At 38.3% G+C, this 17,920-nt stretch overlaps 1 protein-coding gene across 2 annotated transcripts in view; it reads right to left on the reverse strand.

The window, feature by feature from the left end:
• The window catches only part of IL15 (interleukin 15), a 37,187-nt gene extending 20,193 nt beyond the window's left edge, over nucleotides 1–16,994 (reverse strand). The window contains exons 1-2 of one of the 2 annotated variants that reach the window (XM_084285480.1): nucleotides 16,930–16,994; nucleotides 6,571–6,697 (exon numbers count right to left, since the gene is read on the reverse strand). In XM_084285480.1, coding sequence (XP_084141606.1) covers nucleotides 6,571–6,633 — 63 coding nt within the window. In that variant the 5' untranslated portion in view covers nucleotides 6,634–6,697; nucleotides 16,930–16,994. Of the gene's footprint in view, nucleotides 1–6,570; nucleotides 6,698–16,772; nucleotides 16,846–16,929 lie in introns of those variants that run through there. The other variant, XM_084285481.1, reaches the window with a different exon arrangement.
• Between the last annotated feature and the right edge of the window lie 926 nt (nucleotides 16,995–17,920).

Below are 17,920 nucleotides of genomic sequence, written 5' to 3' on the forward strand. Positions count from 1 at the left end.
TTGCAAAGAGTATCATGAGACTTTAACAGTCTGCTGCATAGTATAATGTTGCAGTAGAAACAATTACTTTCAAAGCAACCTGTGCTTTATGAGTTTAGTTGAAAATTGTCTGATAGCATAGCCAAGAGAGCTGTTGATACCTGCAGGGACAATGTCTTTTTATATAGAGATGTATTTAATTTTTTGTATAAATAACATAATTAATTTCAAATAACTGCATTTCCATAGCTGTTTCTCTTTAAATCAGTACGTGCAAATGATACCAAATGGTCTTTTTTTTTTATTTTTCCCCTCTCCCTCATTGCAGGTTATCTATTAGAAACCATTAGGCTTTTTGAGATTGAAGTCAATCCAAGAAAATCCTATTTTCACTTCAAAAGGAATTCAAGAATCACCTCTCTAGAACTGAAGGGAAACTTCTTGAATTGTATTTAGGGAGGAAGCTTTGTTTTCAAAATAAATTAAATTCTGATACACTTCCACTTGAGGCTTCTTTGGTTTGCAAGTAAGTTACGATGCTGGCATTTTCTTCTCTTTCCTCCAACTAAAGAGCTGTGAAAGAACTTTTCCTGGAGCAACTTCATTCAGGAGAGCATTATTTCTTGTCTCAGAAAACTACCAGTGAACACTGGGAAAGATCTGTGATTCACAAGGCTGTGCTGGGTAGTGATATTATAATGAAATGACTACGTGGCAATGAAATGGAGCTCATTATAATAAAAATCTGCTCAGAGACAATCTAGAAATTAAAGCAGTATACCAAGGAGATAGCTCCAACTCAAGGGCATAGTTTACTATTAATCCCTAGGTAGCCATTTTGCTGCTGACAGATCAAACACCAAGGCTGTAGTTGTGTAATTACATACTGCAGTTAAGCAGATGCTGAAATCTTCACTTAAAAAAATTTACAATGCTTGTGGTGATAGATGGATTTGTACAGGATCACCAGTTTATATTAGGACATTGGGATTTCTGTCTGCATACACCATCATGTCTCACAGTCCATCTGCATCGTTCCCCAAGGCTCAAGCATCTGCTATATCCCACACCCCTGCCCCTGAGATCCAGTATCCTGACAAAATGGATTATTATTCCCACAGTGCAAACGTTGCACTATGAAGATCAGCCTGTAAGAATAAATATTTCAAACTTCATCAAATGCAACAATGCCAACATAGTAGGTCTGCCTGCAAGTACTGAGGCCACAGCTTTTAGTTAGTCTACTTTACTTATAAAGATAGCAGTTCTACCTGCTGTCCTTGACATATGTGCAGAAAGGCAAGTAGCAGGAAAAGAGGTGGGGCCGCCAGTGACTCATCATCTCGTGGCCTGAGTGGAGAGCCATGCACAGCAGTTCTCAGTATGTACCATTAATTTTAGACGGTAGGGCTTTTCTAGGCTGGAGTTTTTAACAGAATATTCTCCCACAGGACCACCTATTTCTGCAGTTATTCCAGACACAGTTTCTGCATATTCCTGTGTTTCTCAGTACTGTCTCAGTGTCCTATGCACATCCCTGTTTTCATAGAGGCTCTTTTGTTCTTTCAAGTAAGTAAGAAAAGGAATACTAATCTTTTTTATAGAGATTTTCCTGCTCTGAAATTGAAAATGTTCTTCACAGGGAGGGAGTTTGTTTGTTATCCTCACTCAGAAGCTAGGAAACAGAAAACAATAGTATAATGTCCATTTCACTTTGGCAACAGTGATGAAAGTTGTGTTTTCATCAGGTTTGGAATGTCTGTTCCATGGCTTTCACCTTTATTCCTTCCAAGACCTGGATAGCTTGGAGAGAGAGTGCACCTTAATTCACCTTTGCAGAGAAGGAATTAAAAAGGCCTGATTGAGGCTTAGGCTGCTGAGTTGTGAAGGACTGAGGATCCTGGAGCACATAATAAAATAAGGAAAGCCTGTAGCTTGCCCTAACACTGGAGGAAAGCTACAACTTAGAGGCATGTTTTCAACAGACAGCTTGTTCAGAAAGGAAATAGAGCAACACTCCCCCACACTGTTAGAGCCTATGTCACTTCCCAAGACTGTATCATTAAAAACATGTAGTAGGTCATAGAAATGCCCACTGAAGTTGCAAACTAATTACCATGCTTATCTCTAGTTTCTTTCTTTTTTTGAACGTTTATAAATTTTAGCTCTTACACTAAAGAATTACATGGTTGATGTTTGCCTTACAAATAACATTGGGGGGAAAGTAAGGGGAGTGAATATGCTGGAAGTTTTTCTGAAGGCTTTCATCTCCTAACCAGCTTTGGTAGTCTTAAGGTACAGTAGAATAAATTTAGTTTACAATTGGCTAGATGATTACAAATATGTAATAAAATAGTACATATGAAATTTCATTCAAATATCAGCATGAATTAGCTAAAAAAAAAATAATAATTTTTCAGTTACAGACCTGAAGTTGATAGCATTAAAAAAAAAAAGAAAGATGGTGCTCCATGTACTAATGATGGAAAGGGAGTCAAAGGGACACAGGAGACAACAACAGAAACTGAAAAATTGCACTCTCAGTCTTATTCTGATGTCATTCACAGAACTGTGTATCCTGGCCAGCAGAAGTCAAGAGTTGTGTGCACTAAGGTCTATTCCTTCAGTAGACAAATAGCTGAATAAGGAACAGGCATTATTTCAGATAAAAGAAAATTTAACAAGATTGGGACTGGTATATTTTTTTGTGAGTGAGTGAAGGTATTGTATATACTGGTGGGATTTCATTGATCTTTTTCACTGAATTTTTAGTATAATTACAGTGCAAAAATAAACATGAAGTTAAAGTAAATGCATGTATATCTCTTCAAGTATACCTGATAATAACATTTTAGAGAAATGCCTAACCAACTTCCTTTTCTCTGAATGGCTTAGAAAATGAAAACATGAAATTTTCCTCAAGTGCCCCAGTGAAAGTGGGGAAGGGAATCCTCTAATCATGGGCTTTGAGCTTTCAAATTCAACCAGAGAACGTTACAGTAGAAATCATGAATCATCTGATGTTTAATTTAATATAAAGTCATAGTTTCAAATTATATGGTAAATTATTGTAGAAACTTTTAAGAGATTGGAAAAATCTGGTTTTACTAGTGCTACTAATTAGAATCAGTGCAACAAAACACCGGATGAAATGCATTTTATTTACTTTGTTCTCATTTTTACATTAATTTAACTGTTTATATTAACAATTAATTTTAGGACTAAAGGCTTTGTCAGAAATCCGCTCGACAACTACTTTCTTCAACAATATTTAACAGTATCATGCAGCCTACTGGCCAGCAACAGACCGAAGCTACTTCATTTGTATGCAGAAGCACCCTTTAGTACACTTAGGGTAAGTAATTAATTGTGAGCCTGTAGGTAAATATCTTTTTTGCCTGCTTCTCTGTAAAGTTCCCAAAGATCAGCTACTCAATACTAACTTTATGGTATCTTTTCTTCTAGCATATAGAGGTAACTCAGCAAACTAGCCAACAGACAGATTCAGTTATTCAAAGCCATTTTGGTAATGGAAAGTTGGCCTGATTTCTAGAAAACAGACCTTGGTTCCTAAATTTCTGGTAGCATTGTAATAACCCGCTTGTTGTTATAACTGATAACTAATGACTAATAACTCTCTGAACTGTTCATTGAAAACTGTTTTGAAACTTCTAACATCACCAGAATACTCTTCATTAGATTTTGTGTAGTAGCTTCTAAGAGTATTTTAAGTGAAAAGATAGTTTAACTACAAAAGCATCATCTAGTTCAAATCTTTATTAATCATTTCAAAATCTAAAGCAAAAAAAAATCCTTGAACTATTACAGAGTACACAATAATATATCCTTAGTGGATGTAATCCACTCAACTTTTTTCCTTGTAGTAGATTATTCTGCTATGATTTACTGTTTTCAACTCATACACGTACTCTTTCAATTATAACATGCACGACGTAAGTGTTAATGCAAAATGTTACGTCTGTTTTTAGATAGTACACTCTATTCAGAAAGGCGCTGGTATTTTGTTTTTACCTGCATAGCTACATCACTCATTGTGTATAAATATGAATAATAGCATAAAATGATTAACTCAAGAGATGGTAAAGTAACAGAATAAATGTTATAGGAACAAACTCACACATCTTTAAAAGAGAGCAGTGATACAATGATATTTTAAAATGTTCACTGGCTTTGGAAACAAACAAAATCACTTCCAGAAGACAGGAGGCCTCTGAAGTTATCATGAAAGATCACAGAGAAGAATTGGTGAGTTACAACGGAGGCAACATTATGATGTCCAAAGGGCAAAATAGGTGTGATTGCTGAGATGATCTTGCAATCCTATTTCCATATCTTGCTACATGAGTAATGGCTTTTGTGGAGGTTTAACAACCAATGGGCATGTAGTCTCAGGCTGAAGAAAACAAGGAAACCTTGAAGAAAACAGGGAAACTGGTAGCCTTGAGCTAGCAGAAGCAAGGGAGATAAGGGATGGAAACTAAAAGACAAGAAGGAGAAAAACAGCTGAAGGAAAATTCCAGACTGACCTATGGTAACCCTTTGCTCATAAAGTGTCATTAACATATTTAAAAAACACACACCAAAACACTAATATATGAAAATGCAGAATTTGGTGTCTTCTCCTCCCCCCACCCCCAAGCTGGTCCGTGGAATGCGCAAACTCTGTAAAAATAAGTTAGGCCAGCTAAGGCAGACAACCAAAAGTAGCCAGAGAGATAGTTTCACAAGTTTGCTGTCTATAAATAATGGTGATTCAAGTCAGAGGAGTGCTTGCTTTGTGAGAGATTGTCGAGCACCTGACTCTGCAGAGTTATATAATTAATTATTTAATTGAAAGACCTCCGTGTGCTTATTGTCAAGGTGCACCAGGCACTAACCTATGGATAACAGGCAGCTAAGCTCTACCACACTGCTCTCTCACTCTCCCCCCACAGAAGAACAGGGGAAGAAAATACAGTGAAAACCAGGAAAGCTTGCAGGTTGAGATAAAGAGCTTTTTAATTACAGCTCATGCAAGAAAAAATAGGTCATGCAAAAGCAAAAGGAAGAAAACAATTTTTCTTTGTTTGCCGTCAGCAAGTGATGTTCAGCTATGTCTTGGGAAGCAGGGCCTCAATATGAGTAGTGATGGCTTAGGAAGACCAACTCTTTCCTAATGAGAGGCCCCCCCTTTCTCCTTCCCCTTCCACAACTATTGTAGCTGGGTGAGATGTCAGACGATATAGAATATCCCTTTGTTCAGTTTAGGTCAGCAGTCCTGGCTGTTTTCCTCCACTCCTCTTGCCCCCACCCAGCCTACTGGCTTTTGGCATGGGGCATGGAGAGGCAGCCTTGACGCTATGCCAGTGCTGCTCAGTAATAGCCAAAACATTGGTGCAATATCCAAGTTGTTCTACCTACAAGTGCAGAGCACAGCACTGTATGGGCTGCTGTGGGGAAAGTTTACTCCATCCAAGCCAGACCCAGTATAGTTTTCTATATTCTTGAAGAGCAGGAGGGAAAATACTATTGTCAAAATAACACTGTGTGTATTTGTGTTTGAAATTATCTGCATCAATAAGGAATTATTTGCTTGTGGTGTATCTGAAGTTGTTTACAGGCCTAGAATACTAATTAACCTAAATTTGACTCACAAGTGCCACAGAAAATCATTGTAGTAACTTGCAGTTACTGCATGTAGTAACGTGCAGTAACTTGCAACTGCTAATGAGTGGCACATGACCTACTCCATCGTTATCATATAGTATCTTCAGCAACATCTGAGAAGTGCTAGGAGGTGTATTTTTGTATGAAATAATGGGCAAGAGACTGAAAATGTAGGCAAAGATTCAGGGAGTTATAATCTGGTGTGGCGAGGTGGAATATATTGAGTAGATGGTAGAAGCACAGACCAAAAATAAGGAGATGTAGAAGTGGAAACACTATAGCAAGGTACAGCTTTGAAAGGCCTCATGACAAGCAGGTCAATGCAGTATTCTAGCTCAGAGTACACCTAAATTCAGCCAACGGGAGAAGGATGCTATTATCTCCTGATACTATCTATGGTCATCTGGCCACATTGCATACTAGAAACACAACTGACACAGAATCATCCAGAAAGTGTTTTGAGAAACTCTGAAGAGTGCTACAAAGCCTGGACACTTGATAGGATTTTCCTCCCATATTGAACATGCTTGAGGGTCAGGGGTTATGGCATCACATGTTGTGGAAGGTCAGCTACAGACACAATCATTAAGTCCAGGCAAGAGAGGTCTGCTAGAGCTTGCTCTGCAAAGAATAAAATGGGAAGGGAGGAGAGAAGGAGGGGGGATGAAGAAAAACATCCCAGAAATCTAAAAAAATTTAGACTTAAGGCTATTTACTAGTTAATTCTGGGACAAGTAGACAACAGGGAATGGAAAAAGCACAACAGAAAGTTATAGGGTTCTAGTGGCCTCATCTAAAATCCTGGAAATGTTTCCAAGCTTTAAATTTGCTGAATTACCTGTTTTTTCTTGTAGGGCTATAAAAATAACACTAAAAGCTTCACTGAGACTTCATAAAATGTCATGTTTTTTAAACGGCACCTACCTGACTCTCCAGCCTGCTGCACATTCCAGCAGATTTCTGTGTTGGCCATGCCATCCCCAGCATCTTGCCTCCTGGGACATTACTCAGAATAGCACAGAATCTGAATTAGGCAACTACATCGTGGGACCTTGAGGTGGAAAAATAAGCATATTTAATGTTGCAGTAAAGGTTTGAGTGGCTCTCAGACTGTCAAGAGCATTGAAACCAGAAAGCTGCTGAAATTTTGCAACTTTTTCAACTCCCCTTTAAATCTTTGAAATGAATGAAAAACACAAGACGTCTTTTCAACAAGTGTTACGTACTAGAGACCCATCTTACACTGATATCTTTGAATGCTGCAATATCGAGGAGGGGGATATCAAAGGATATTTTTTTCTAACTTCTGATGACAATCAGAACAGAAATTATAGCCAAATTAGCTAGTGTTACACCCATTAACATTGCTATAATTCTATGTTTTGTAAAAGGCTGGAAGAGCTCCCCTGATTACTTCAATACAGCATGACAGTTGCTTTTAATTGTTGCCTTTTATGTAGATACAATACAGCCCAGATATGCAATTTTACTTTCATTCTTCTTATTTTATATGGTGAATTATAAGAGAATAAATGAAGCAAACCATATGGAAACAAGAGCAGGTCAGCAGCAATCCACTACGCACCTTCTTTTAAACAGTGTTTTCGTAGTAGGTATCATGGCAGTGAATTAGCTCATTTGCCTTTTTATTACCTTCTTTGCAGACAAAACAATTAAATTTACTAGAAAGCTTCCCTTCTTTTTTAAAACTTTCTTTTTTCTAGATTCACTTGCAGGTCTTGCAAGTATTGTGTATTGGGGTTAGAGAAACAAGTAATTTCTTTTGTTCAGACCATGGATTTTGAATTCACAGGCATACAGCAGAAAAGGATGAAGATACTTTGAAAGTACAATTTATCTGGACATTAGTATTTGTATTTTTGATAAAAGTAGTCCCAACATAATCTGCAAGAAAACATCTCCAAAGATACTCTTTAAGTACTGTTTTCCATAATGTTCAAATAGCCCGTGAAATAACAAAATCTGATTTTATGTTCATTCATCTCGTAATTGAACTTAGTTCCTGAGATTTAAGTTTGATTTAAGCTTTTCCAGACTGGGAATTTATGGGATATGGTGATGAGGAAGGCTCTTAAACTCCGCTTGTGTAAACAGGGCAGTCAAGAGATCACCTTAAGTACCTGTGCATTCTGCATGCAGCCTTGGGAAAGAACCAGGAGGAACTGTCCATCCACACACAGCTACAGGATGATGGCCTTGCTGGCATGAAGGAGGTGTAGTGGAACAGCTCACATCACCAGAGTGCTGCAGTGACTGGATATAGGCTCATAAGGAAAGATGAGCAGAGAAGAGCAAAGGGCTTACAGTATGCTGTGCATAGAACTGGATCAGGGAAAAGGAGCTGTGATGTACAAGGAGGGTGAGACCTGACAAGAGAAGGAATTCAACATGCAGACGTGATGGTGTGTATCTGCTACAAGATGCCTGATCAAGGAATTGGATGAAGCTGTCTTTAAACAAAAGAAGATGCCTCCCAGTTGCATATGTGATCCTGATGAGACACTTAAACTACCCGGCATCTAACGGAAAGTCAAGATGAAAGGCACAAACATGATGTTTCTGGAGTGGTGCTCCACATGAGAAAGGCTGTGTGTCTGGAGTTCTGGGTACAGCTTTGGCCCTACTGTACAAGAGAGACTGACGAACTGAAAACTCAGACCCTAAAATGGTTTGGGGGCTGAACACGCAGCGTGAGGGACTTGGATTTGTGCAACGTGGAGAAGGGAAGGGAAAGAAAGGATCTCATTGTTTGTTTGTTTTTTCCACTACGTAAATAGAGATTATAGAGAAGATAGACTTAAACTGTTCCCAGAGGTGCACAGTGAAAGAACTGAAGGAAACAACTACAGTTTCCCCTTATACACAGCAAAGGAAACCTGACTGGATATGAGGAAAAAAATCACAGTGAGGGCAGTTACACAGTGAAGGAAGCTGCTTAGAGATGTTGTGGAAGCTCTGAGGTATCCTTGGAGCAACCTGCTGTAATGTTGAAGTTAGCCCTGCTTTAATTGGGAGGTTGGAAGAGATGACCTGGAGATGCCTCTTCCAATGTACAGTATTTGAGATTAGGCCTTGAATTAAAATATTTCTGTATGTGTAAAGGGGCTGTTGCCTACAGTTTTGTCAGGGCCTTCTGCAACTGGGTCTCAAACAATAAGACCGTTTCAGTTGCTTTTTTTTTTTTTGTCAAGCCAAATTTGTTAAAGCTGGAATTTCCTATGCTGAACTACTTCTTCAGGCTAGTGATTTTCTTTTAAGTCCCATCAAGAGTAATTCAGTCACTTCCAAAAACAAATGAGCAGAAATGTGCATTTTTTCTCTGATACTAAAGAAAATGTTTATAACTATTTAATTAAAGCTGTGCTTTTTAGTAATGTGTTCAAGTTCGGCAGCTTAGAAAATCTGCACAAAGTTGGCCAAGTCATGAGTGGCTTAGTTTACATAATTACAGAAGAGATTTGTTGGCACTGAGTATTTGGTCTCCAGCAGTCTTTTTACAATCAATGTACTCTATCTCAGAGCTTCAGAGAGGCAAGCAGAAATTTTGGTATACAAAAGGGCTTCCTGCAGGAACAATGTGGTAAAGGAACAAAAATCATTGATGCTGCATGTAACCAAGCTCTGGAGTTAGAGTAACATAACTGAATGGAGGCACAGATAAGAATTAAGACAGGGTGGAGGTGAAAGGAAGGAGTCCTTACTCACATTGTAAGTGAAGTGGGGGGATTTATGAACTCTAAAGTACATTGTTCTCCAGAAATTGAAACTGAATCTTTTTCTCATTGCCTTCCCGTGAGTTCATAACTTTTTTTTTTTTTTTTTTTAAAAAAAAAGTAAATTATTAACTTTTTAATCACACTATTATGTAACAATTTCCGTTTTCCCTCACAGGATTTCTGAAAAGATTGGATTCTCTTTACTGAACAGACCAAGCACCTGAAAGAGACTGTATCAATGTCTTTAAAAATATATATATTTTGAAAAAAGATGCATGTATATACAAAAGGAGTCAGATTACAGGAAGAAAAGCATGGGTTTGATGACAAGAGCAGTTGAATGTAGCCCCAAAAAACTGAGTCCTGTCCCTGACTTCATCTCTCCATCTCCATGTGATTTGGACAAGTTCCTTAACCCATATTTTTCACAATTGCCAACAATTTTCCGAGTTCCTTCTTACACAAAATCTTGATTTTAAGTTACTTTGTGTATCTGGCCTTAGGATGAGATGCCTCATGCTCCCCAGGCATATATTTCTAGTCCTTATAGTCAGCTAGCTCAGATGGAGTTTTTTCCAATGCAGATGGCTACAGTTTGAAGAAATGAGTGCCATCTACAGAGCTTAATTCAAACAAACATTGAATTATCACAGCTACAACAGAACACACTTGGGACTGTATATAAACACAGAGAATCCTAGGGCATGCTAAATAATCTCTTTTAAAAATCAACTCCAGGTATCACATATCAGACCCTAAATCTTTAGGTTCATCTATTTTGTTTTCCCATTTATAAAATAAAACTCTTACTTTGGGGTTTTTGAGAAAATGAACTAATTCACATTCAAAAAGCCACTTGATACTGTGCTGCTGAGTGCCATAAAGGGTGAGCAAAAAAAAGGTAAAATTAATTATTCTGCATTTACAGCAGATTGCAAAGAATGTGCAGTAAATCACACATGGAGGCATACAAAAGAAGAATATCTGATTTTTCCCATTATATATGTATTATAGTCAGGGTACAATTACATTTTTCTGTTCCCATGCAATTAATTACTGTATTATAAGATACAGTGGGACTTAGGCTATACACTTTTTAAAAAAAAAAATCATTTTAAAAGATGTAAAAATAAATAAAATGAGTAGAAGAAAGCTGTAAGCACCCCCACAGCATGTAAACCCCAATCCATTTGATTTTTGCCATCACCAGTGTTTGGTGTTGGTCACTGCAGGGATAGTTCAACTCCTGGAATCCCCAGGCTGACTGAGGACAGGGAGCAGTGCAATCCCAGATGGCTCCCACTGTCACCTTCCATCTCATCCCCTTTGCTGCACGTTGATGATCTATGCTGCATGTGGCAGCCCTGAGTGCAGCTAATTATGGTAACTGTAGTATCAGAACTCATCTAGTCTCAGGAGCATGAAACACTGTTTGATCTATTCACCCTGCCAAGAAGCAGCATAAAGGGAAACTCCATCTAGCAACTGCAGCATTACCAAAGTACACTCAAACAAGGAGACAAACATACTTTCTGTTTTCCACCACAGGCTACAATAGATGAGCCTGCAAAAGATTACTGTGACTCCCATTCCCATGTTCTTAAAAAGCATATTACAAGCGCTCTGTTATAATAGGCATGCAGATGTCCATTAAAAAAGTTTGATGCAGCCTAGTATGACATTCAAGCTGGGAGTACATCATTCATGGAATGATAGAATCATCTAGGTTAGAAAAGACCTTCAAGATTATCAAGTCCAACCATCAGCCTGACCTACTGAGTCCCATCACTGAACCACGTCCCTTAGTGCTATGTCCACACATTTCTTAAATACCTCCAGGGATAGAGACACCACTCTTCCCAGTGCAACCTGTTTCAATGCTTGACCGCCCTCTCCATTAAGAAATTCTTCCTTCTGTCTAGTCTAAACCTGCCCTGGCACAACCTGAGACCATTTCCTTGTGTCCTATCCCTTGTCACCTGAGAAAACACAGACACCCTGCAATCTTCAACCTCCTTTCAGAAAGTTTTAAAGAGCGATGGGATCTCCTCTCATCTTCTTCTTCTCCAGACTAAACAAACATAGTTCCCTCAGCTACTCCTCATAATCTTGTTTTCTACTCCTTCACCAGCTTTGTTGTTCTTCTCTGCACATGCTTGTGCAACTCCTTCTCGTAGTGAACTGAACATGGTACTCAAAGTGCAGTCTCACCAGTGCTGCTTATAAGTGGACAATCACCTCTCCAGTCCTGCCAGACACACTATTACTGATGCAGACTGGGATGTCATTGGCCTTCTTGGGCACACTTGGCTCATGTTGAGCTAGTTGTTGACCAGCACCCAGTTGCAGCACCCGACATTTAGTCTTGTTGAATATCAGGCGATCAGACTCAGCCCACTGATCTAACCTATCCAGATCACTCTGCAAAGCCTTTCTACCCCTCAAGGAGATTGGCCATCCCTCCTAATGTGGTGTCATCTGCAGACTTACTGAGGGTGCGCTCAATACCCTCATTCAGGTCACAGATAAAAACATTAAACAAAACTGTTCCTAAGACTAAGCCTGAGAAATGCCACTGTTGACCAGCCACCAACTGGATTGAACTCCATTCATGACAATTCTTTAAGCCCAGCCATCCAAACAGTTCTTCACTGAGCAAACTGTATACCTCTCCAAGCTACGATCAGCCAGTTTTCCAGAAAACTGTGAGAAACAGTATCAACTGCCTAACTAAACTCCAGGTAAACAACATCCATAACTTTTTCCTCATTTACTAAGCAGGTCGTTTTGTCATACATAGAAAGAGATCAGGTTAGCTTGGCAGGATCTGCCTTTCATAAACTCACACTGTATGCTTCTTGTAACTCAGCTGTGTCGTATGTGCCATGTGAGATTCAGCAGAGAGAATCTCTTCAGGAGAGAGATATATGGCTTATGCAGGCAGATAAGTTATTTTTGAAAGAGTGTGCTTCTGCTGATAACATTTTTTGTCTTACATGCAAGTTGGTCGTGATAACCAGCTGCAACTTTCAGATGTCAGGAGCACAGATTTCCATTTTCCTGCAATACCTCTCCCTAGTCCTGGAAGGGCAGGTAAGGTTTCTACTTCTCCTTCTAGGAAAACAATGACACTTTGTCACTTGCCAGAGGTACAAGTAGGCACCACTGGTATAGGTGCTGTAATTCTTAACTAGCAGTATCAAGGAAGGCCACTGAGGTTTTCCATCATGATGCCTACAGAACCGGTAGTGTGTTATTAATAGTTAACAGCATATTAACTGTTGTTACGGCATTTAAAATATGTGGAGTGAAATCCTGTCAGTGTTATTTATTCCTTTACATAAAATGGGTCTTCTACTGGATTAGTTGTTTGCAAGACCATTACCTCAAAAACAGTATTGCCATAATTTGTATCTGCACATACAAGATTTGTGGGAAATGATAACCTGAAATTACCAATGAGTTCAAGTCCTTGCCTCAGCATAGACAACAAATTTCTCCACACCATCCAGATCTGTTTTTAAAACTGAAGGGAAGAAAATTACTAAGCACTTGACATTATCAGGCTTCCAGCAGAAACTGCAGCCAGGGAAAGGTATAGTGGGAGCCATTTTTGGCTAAGCTATTCATAATATCCCTCTACTCAAAAATAAATTACAGACAGCAAATTTGTTTCACTTGTATTTTCATTTAAAAGTGGCACCTTAAATAAATGATAATTTCTAGTCATCAGTGGATTAATTGTGCAACTTTGATATAAGATTTTTAACTGCCATAGGGTCAAACCTTCTATCCTACAGGTAAAAGCAGGCTTTTAAAAAACAATGCATCGGTGGGCAGGAAACAGGCTTTTTTGGTAGTTCTTGAGCATTAGCACTGGAGTTAATTGTTAAGCTATTAAACTATAGTTTTTAATTTATAGCAGCTATAGTAGAAACAGTGTCTGAGTGATTGCTCTTTGCTACCATTATAGACATACCTCATCCATTGTATCATGAAATACTGTACATGTAAGATGGTTTGTAACAATGCTTGTTACCTGCTGATAACAATGTTTCAGCAAGAACAACACAATTATATAGTACATCTCCTGCTGGCAAATAACTGGCTTCCAAATATTTTTGCTGCTCTTTGCTAATTTTTTCAATAAAAAAAAAAGAATCAGTGTCTTGATTTTATGCTGGTACATTAATTTATGAATGGAAGACAGAAGTCTTCCTTCAGATTCATTCTGAGCATGATATTGTAGGACCAGTCCTGGGAACAGCACTGACCCAACAAGAGCAGAAGAACCTTCAGTACTGAGGAACCTTTGAGAATGGGCACAAGCAGCTAAGGTTCATTGTTTGGCACTGAAACAGTGAGAAGGTAAATTGTTCTGGGATTAATAATACAGAATTGGAGGTCCTTCTGCCTATGAAAGAATAATCTGTTTGTTTAGGTACTGGGGACTTGCGATATAGTTCTATCCCTTTGAACTCCTGCTCAAAATGGACTTTTGAGAAAATATTCCCATAAGGACCTGCTAATAGTCCTTTCTAGCAAGGTTTGGTCTTTGCAGGGAAAAATAGTCACTTGTTTGCAAATATGTCAATATTTATTCCCAGAGTCCTGTCCTAAAAAAGTCTGTAGAACTGGAATCACAAATCTAGATTGAATGAGAATAAAGAATAAAGAAAAGTGTGGGAAATACTAACAAAAACTAAGATGCTGCATCACAGAATCACAGAATCACAGAATTTCTAGGTTGGAAGAGACCTCAAGATCATCAAGTCCAACCTCTACCTAACGCTCTCATATACATTTCTCTGAGCAATAAATAGCAGATAATAAATAACAGATAGTAGAGTCTTCCCCTCTCCACTTCTGAGCAATTTTCAAACTTACAGATTTATGACAACACCTTGGATTTCTATTTTCAGGCACAGGATGTTTTATCATGTCCTGATGGACAATGGAAAGAACATCATCACTGGTTATAATGTATCTATAGAAGTGATATTGAACTTTGTTAAAATGTTAACATTATCTTTAAAATGTTAAATTATCTTTATAGATAATATATCATAAAGTTGTAATAGAAAAAAGCTAGGTTTGCCTTGTCCACATTAAGAGACTCAGAATACTACAGCTCCTAAATATAATTCCAATTTGTCCTAAAAGACCTGATAGTTAGAATATTTTTATTTTTAATAAAGCAACCTGAAAAGCTACTGTCATTTACTAAAATACACAATTTTGGGATTCTGCAGCAAACTAAGACATGCAACTGCTTAGAGCTAAAAGGTTATATTAAGAGTAAAAACAATTGTGCTGCACCCTTTTTGCATTTTTCCCTGTAAAGTCACTGCAAAATACACCAAAGAAAATAAAGAAATAATACTCCTGGAAATCAAAAATATTTTAGTACACATGTACAGTGAATGGTCATATTTGAGTTGTTCTTGTTTTGCTTAACACACTATACATTTACTCTAGAAAATTGACAACATATGAGAATTCTTAGTGCATTATAGTGATGTATTTTAAATAATCTCTAAAATGACTATTCTTTGTTAGGAGTTACAAGAAAGACCTGAAAAACATGAATGCAAGTGTATTTATTGTCCTTGGTTTTAGCTTCTACCGATGGCACAGTGATGAAAGAAAGGGTATAGCGACAAGACCTTGTCAGGTAGAATGAGAGGAATAAAAATCAGTATCTATTCACAGAGTAACAAGTTTGTTCCAACAGCTAAGGTTGAACTGCTGTGCTCTAGTGATTCCTGGATGTGGTACCCTCTGCTAGCCTCTCCCTGCAGCAATGACCTACTTTTCACCATAAAGCATATTATCTTGATAGAGCACATCTCACAGAGGGGCATGCCATTCCCAGATTCTTCTCCTCCTTTCTGTGCTGGCTATATAAAGCTGAGCCCTCTGAGAACAGTGGAGGGAAACATTTGGCTGTGAGGATCCTGCACCTGCCAGTAAAAAGTTTGTATTTAATGTATTACTGGCCACAGCCTGGAAGATGTTTATCTTCTTGCAAAGACAAGTATTTTTCTGAAGCAAGCTGATGTGAGATGGGACTTTTCACTCCTCAAAACAAATCTAGCATTATATTACTCATGCCACCTAATTACTCCACATCAGCTTGTATCTGTCCTCTGCAATCCCTCTCTATTTTCAGTGAAGGTCTGGGATGCCTTAGAATGGATCTGACAATAATATTTTTTTCCCAAAGGAATTCAAAAAGTTTCAAAGCAGTAGGATACAGAATCGTACACTCCAAAGAGCTGGCTAAGGTGACCTTTATTGAGTTTGCAGAGTAATTGTGACAGGCTATAAAGTCATATACATTCTTAGAGTTTAGAACAGTACAATACGCTCCAAAGGATTTGATTTGATGCTTCCATTTGTTTAAAAAGATCATTTGTTTATACTAAGTTGATCTATAATTATGTATCTTGTTCCAAGATAAAATAGTTGAGTGAAATCTTTCCATTTATCTAGCACATGTCAAATTAATGGGTAAATGTAAATAGAAGTAAAAACATTCATAATGGGCAAAGGAGTTGCTATGCTATTGACTATTTGGAAAATATAGCAAAACATGCTATAGTAATTATAATCAGGAGCTTGTTCTGCAATATCAGACTCTTTTAAGGGTAAGTAGCACAAATATTCTTGCTGTATACAGAAGAAATCATCACTGTGTTTGTGCACACTAAGGAGGGTTTCCTGTTGATGGGTTTTACAGAGGTAATTTTGCAGGTCTTAAAAACATAGTCCTTCACAAGGTTCCCCCCAAATGTCCATTTCCTCCTTCCTTTTGATTTCATTAGGCAGAAGGAGTTATTTTAACAGCAGACTCATGAATGCATTTACTTAGTTGGCATACTAACCAGCTAATACCTCCCCAGTGTACTGCTATCAGCTGTTGTGTCTGTATCACTGTTTTCAATAGGATTCCACTTGACTGCAATTTTCAGTTCCCTGTCTACATTTAATGTTCTTTCAAGATATACATTAAGATGGTAAATAACTTATCTCCCAGCTTTTTATCTTTGTCCTTACTATGTTCTCTAGTCTTACAGAAGAGCTTGTTTTCTCCTCATTTTTGCATTGTGAGTTTGTTAGAAAATTGTGACAAAATCTCACAGGCTAGCACCAATTTTCCATGCTTGCTTATGTCTGTCATACAGCAGAAACAACGAAACAGGCTCTAGGTAGGAGGTTAACTATAATACTTAAATTATATATTTTACACTTCTGACATATCTTACAAGGCAATTTTAAGAAACGTTAAATAATTGGAAACCAAACAGTACGAATTCCCTCATCCTTTTAATACAAGAAAGGAAGAAAAAAAAAGCAAGGGGATGTTAAAATTTGTAATATACTCACAAGTCTCGGAAAGGCTGTGGAGCAAGTTGCCGCAGTAAAGTTTGCACTAATGACAGCACCAAATGCTCCACCCCCTCCTCCATTCTCTTTTACTTTCAGTTGTTAAATAATAATTTGGAACTATGTTTGTACATAATACACAGTGGAAATTACTCACACCATAAAGAAGGATTCCTCTTTCGCCCACTTCTGAGCAATACTCAGATGCAGGGGGAGGGAGAGGGAGGGTGGGAACAACATGGGGAAAGGCACATGTCTCCATTTAGGGCGGGCAGGCAAACAGCTGACAAGTACAAACAGCAGCGTCTTGCTGTCCTGAGCAGCAACAGTTACACTGCTACCTCTAATTCCATATAGGGGAGGAAGCACACAGTTTGTGCCTGTATCTGTACACAGTCCCCTCCACCTTCGTAGCTGAAGCGTATCCTCCCAGCCAGCTCTCCAAAGACTTGCTTAATTTGGAAGCAAAAAAATGCAGCTTTTTTGTCATAATTCCTCCTCCTCTCAGCAGTCTGAACAGTATTTTACACAGGAGGGAAAGAGAAGTTGCCTTTTGAGGCAACAGCAAGAAAGAGAATGGCCATGGGAAAAGGCTGACAGGACAGAAAAGATCTCTGAAAAGGGCAAGATCTAGTTTGCTACAAGATGACAGGGCAGAGAGGTGTACTAGACACAGGTGACATCAGAAGTATATCCTTATAAAGGAGCTGAAAAAATACTCTGTGAATTGCACAAAACTAAAGAAAAAAAAAAAAAAAAGAGATTTTAGCTATTAAGGTAAGTGTGGGTTTAGTGTCTATGATAACCATAGGGCATGGCAGCTGTAATCCTGAAGTTCTACATAGACACCTCACGATGAAAATCCTTTCTACTGTGAATTAAAATTAAATCAAAGTCCTGAAGATGAAGCCTAGTAGCTTTCAGAGTGCTCTCAGGTTTCCAGGCACCATCACTTAACTATGTAAAGGTCATGCACTCCAGAGGCAACAGTGAAAATGGTACTTCCCATCTGTGCAGTCTTCTTTTTGTCCCCTTCTGCATTATTCTGGGTGCTGGTTATTATTCTGTGTGTGTCACACACCGTGAGGTGGTGAGAATATTCTGCAGCTAAATGAGAGAGTTTTAGCAATGGGCCTATCACCTAATTG

The sequence above is a fragment of the Netta rufina genome, assembly GCF_964035555.1.
Source record: "Netta rufina genome assembly, chromosome: 4".
Taxonomy (NCBI): domain Eukaryota; kingdom Metazoa; phylum Chordata; class Aves; order Anseriformes; family Anatidae; genus Netta; species Netta rufina.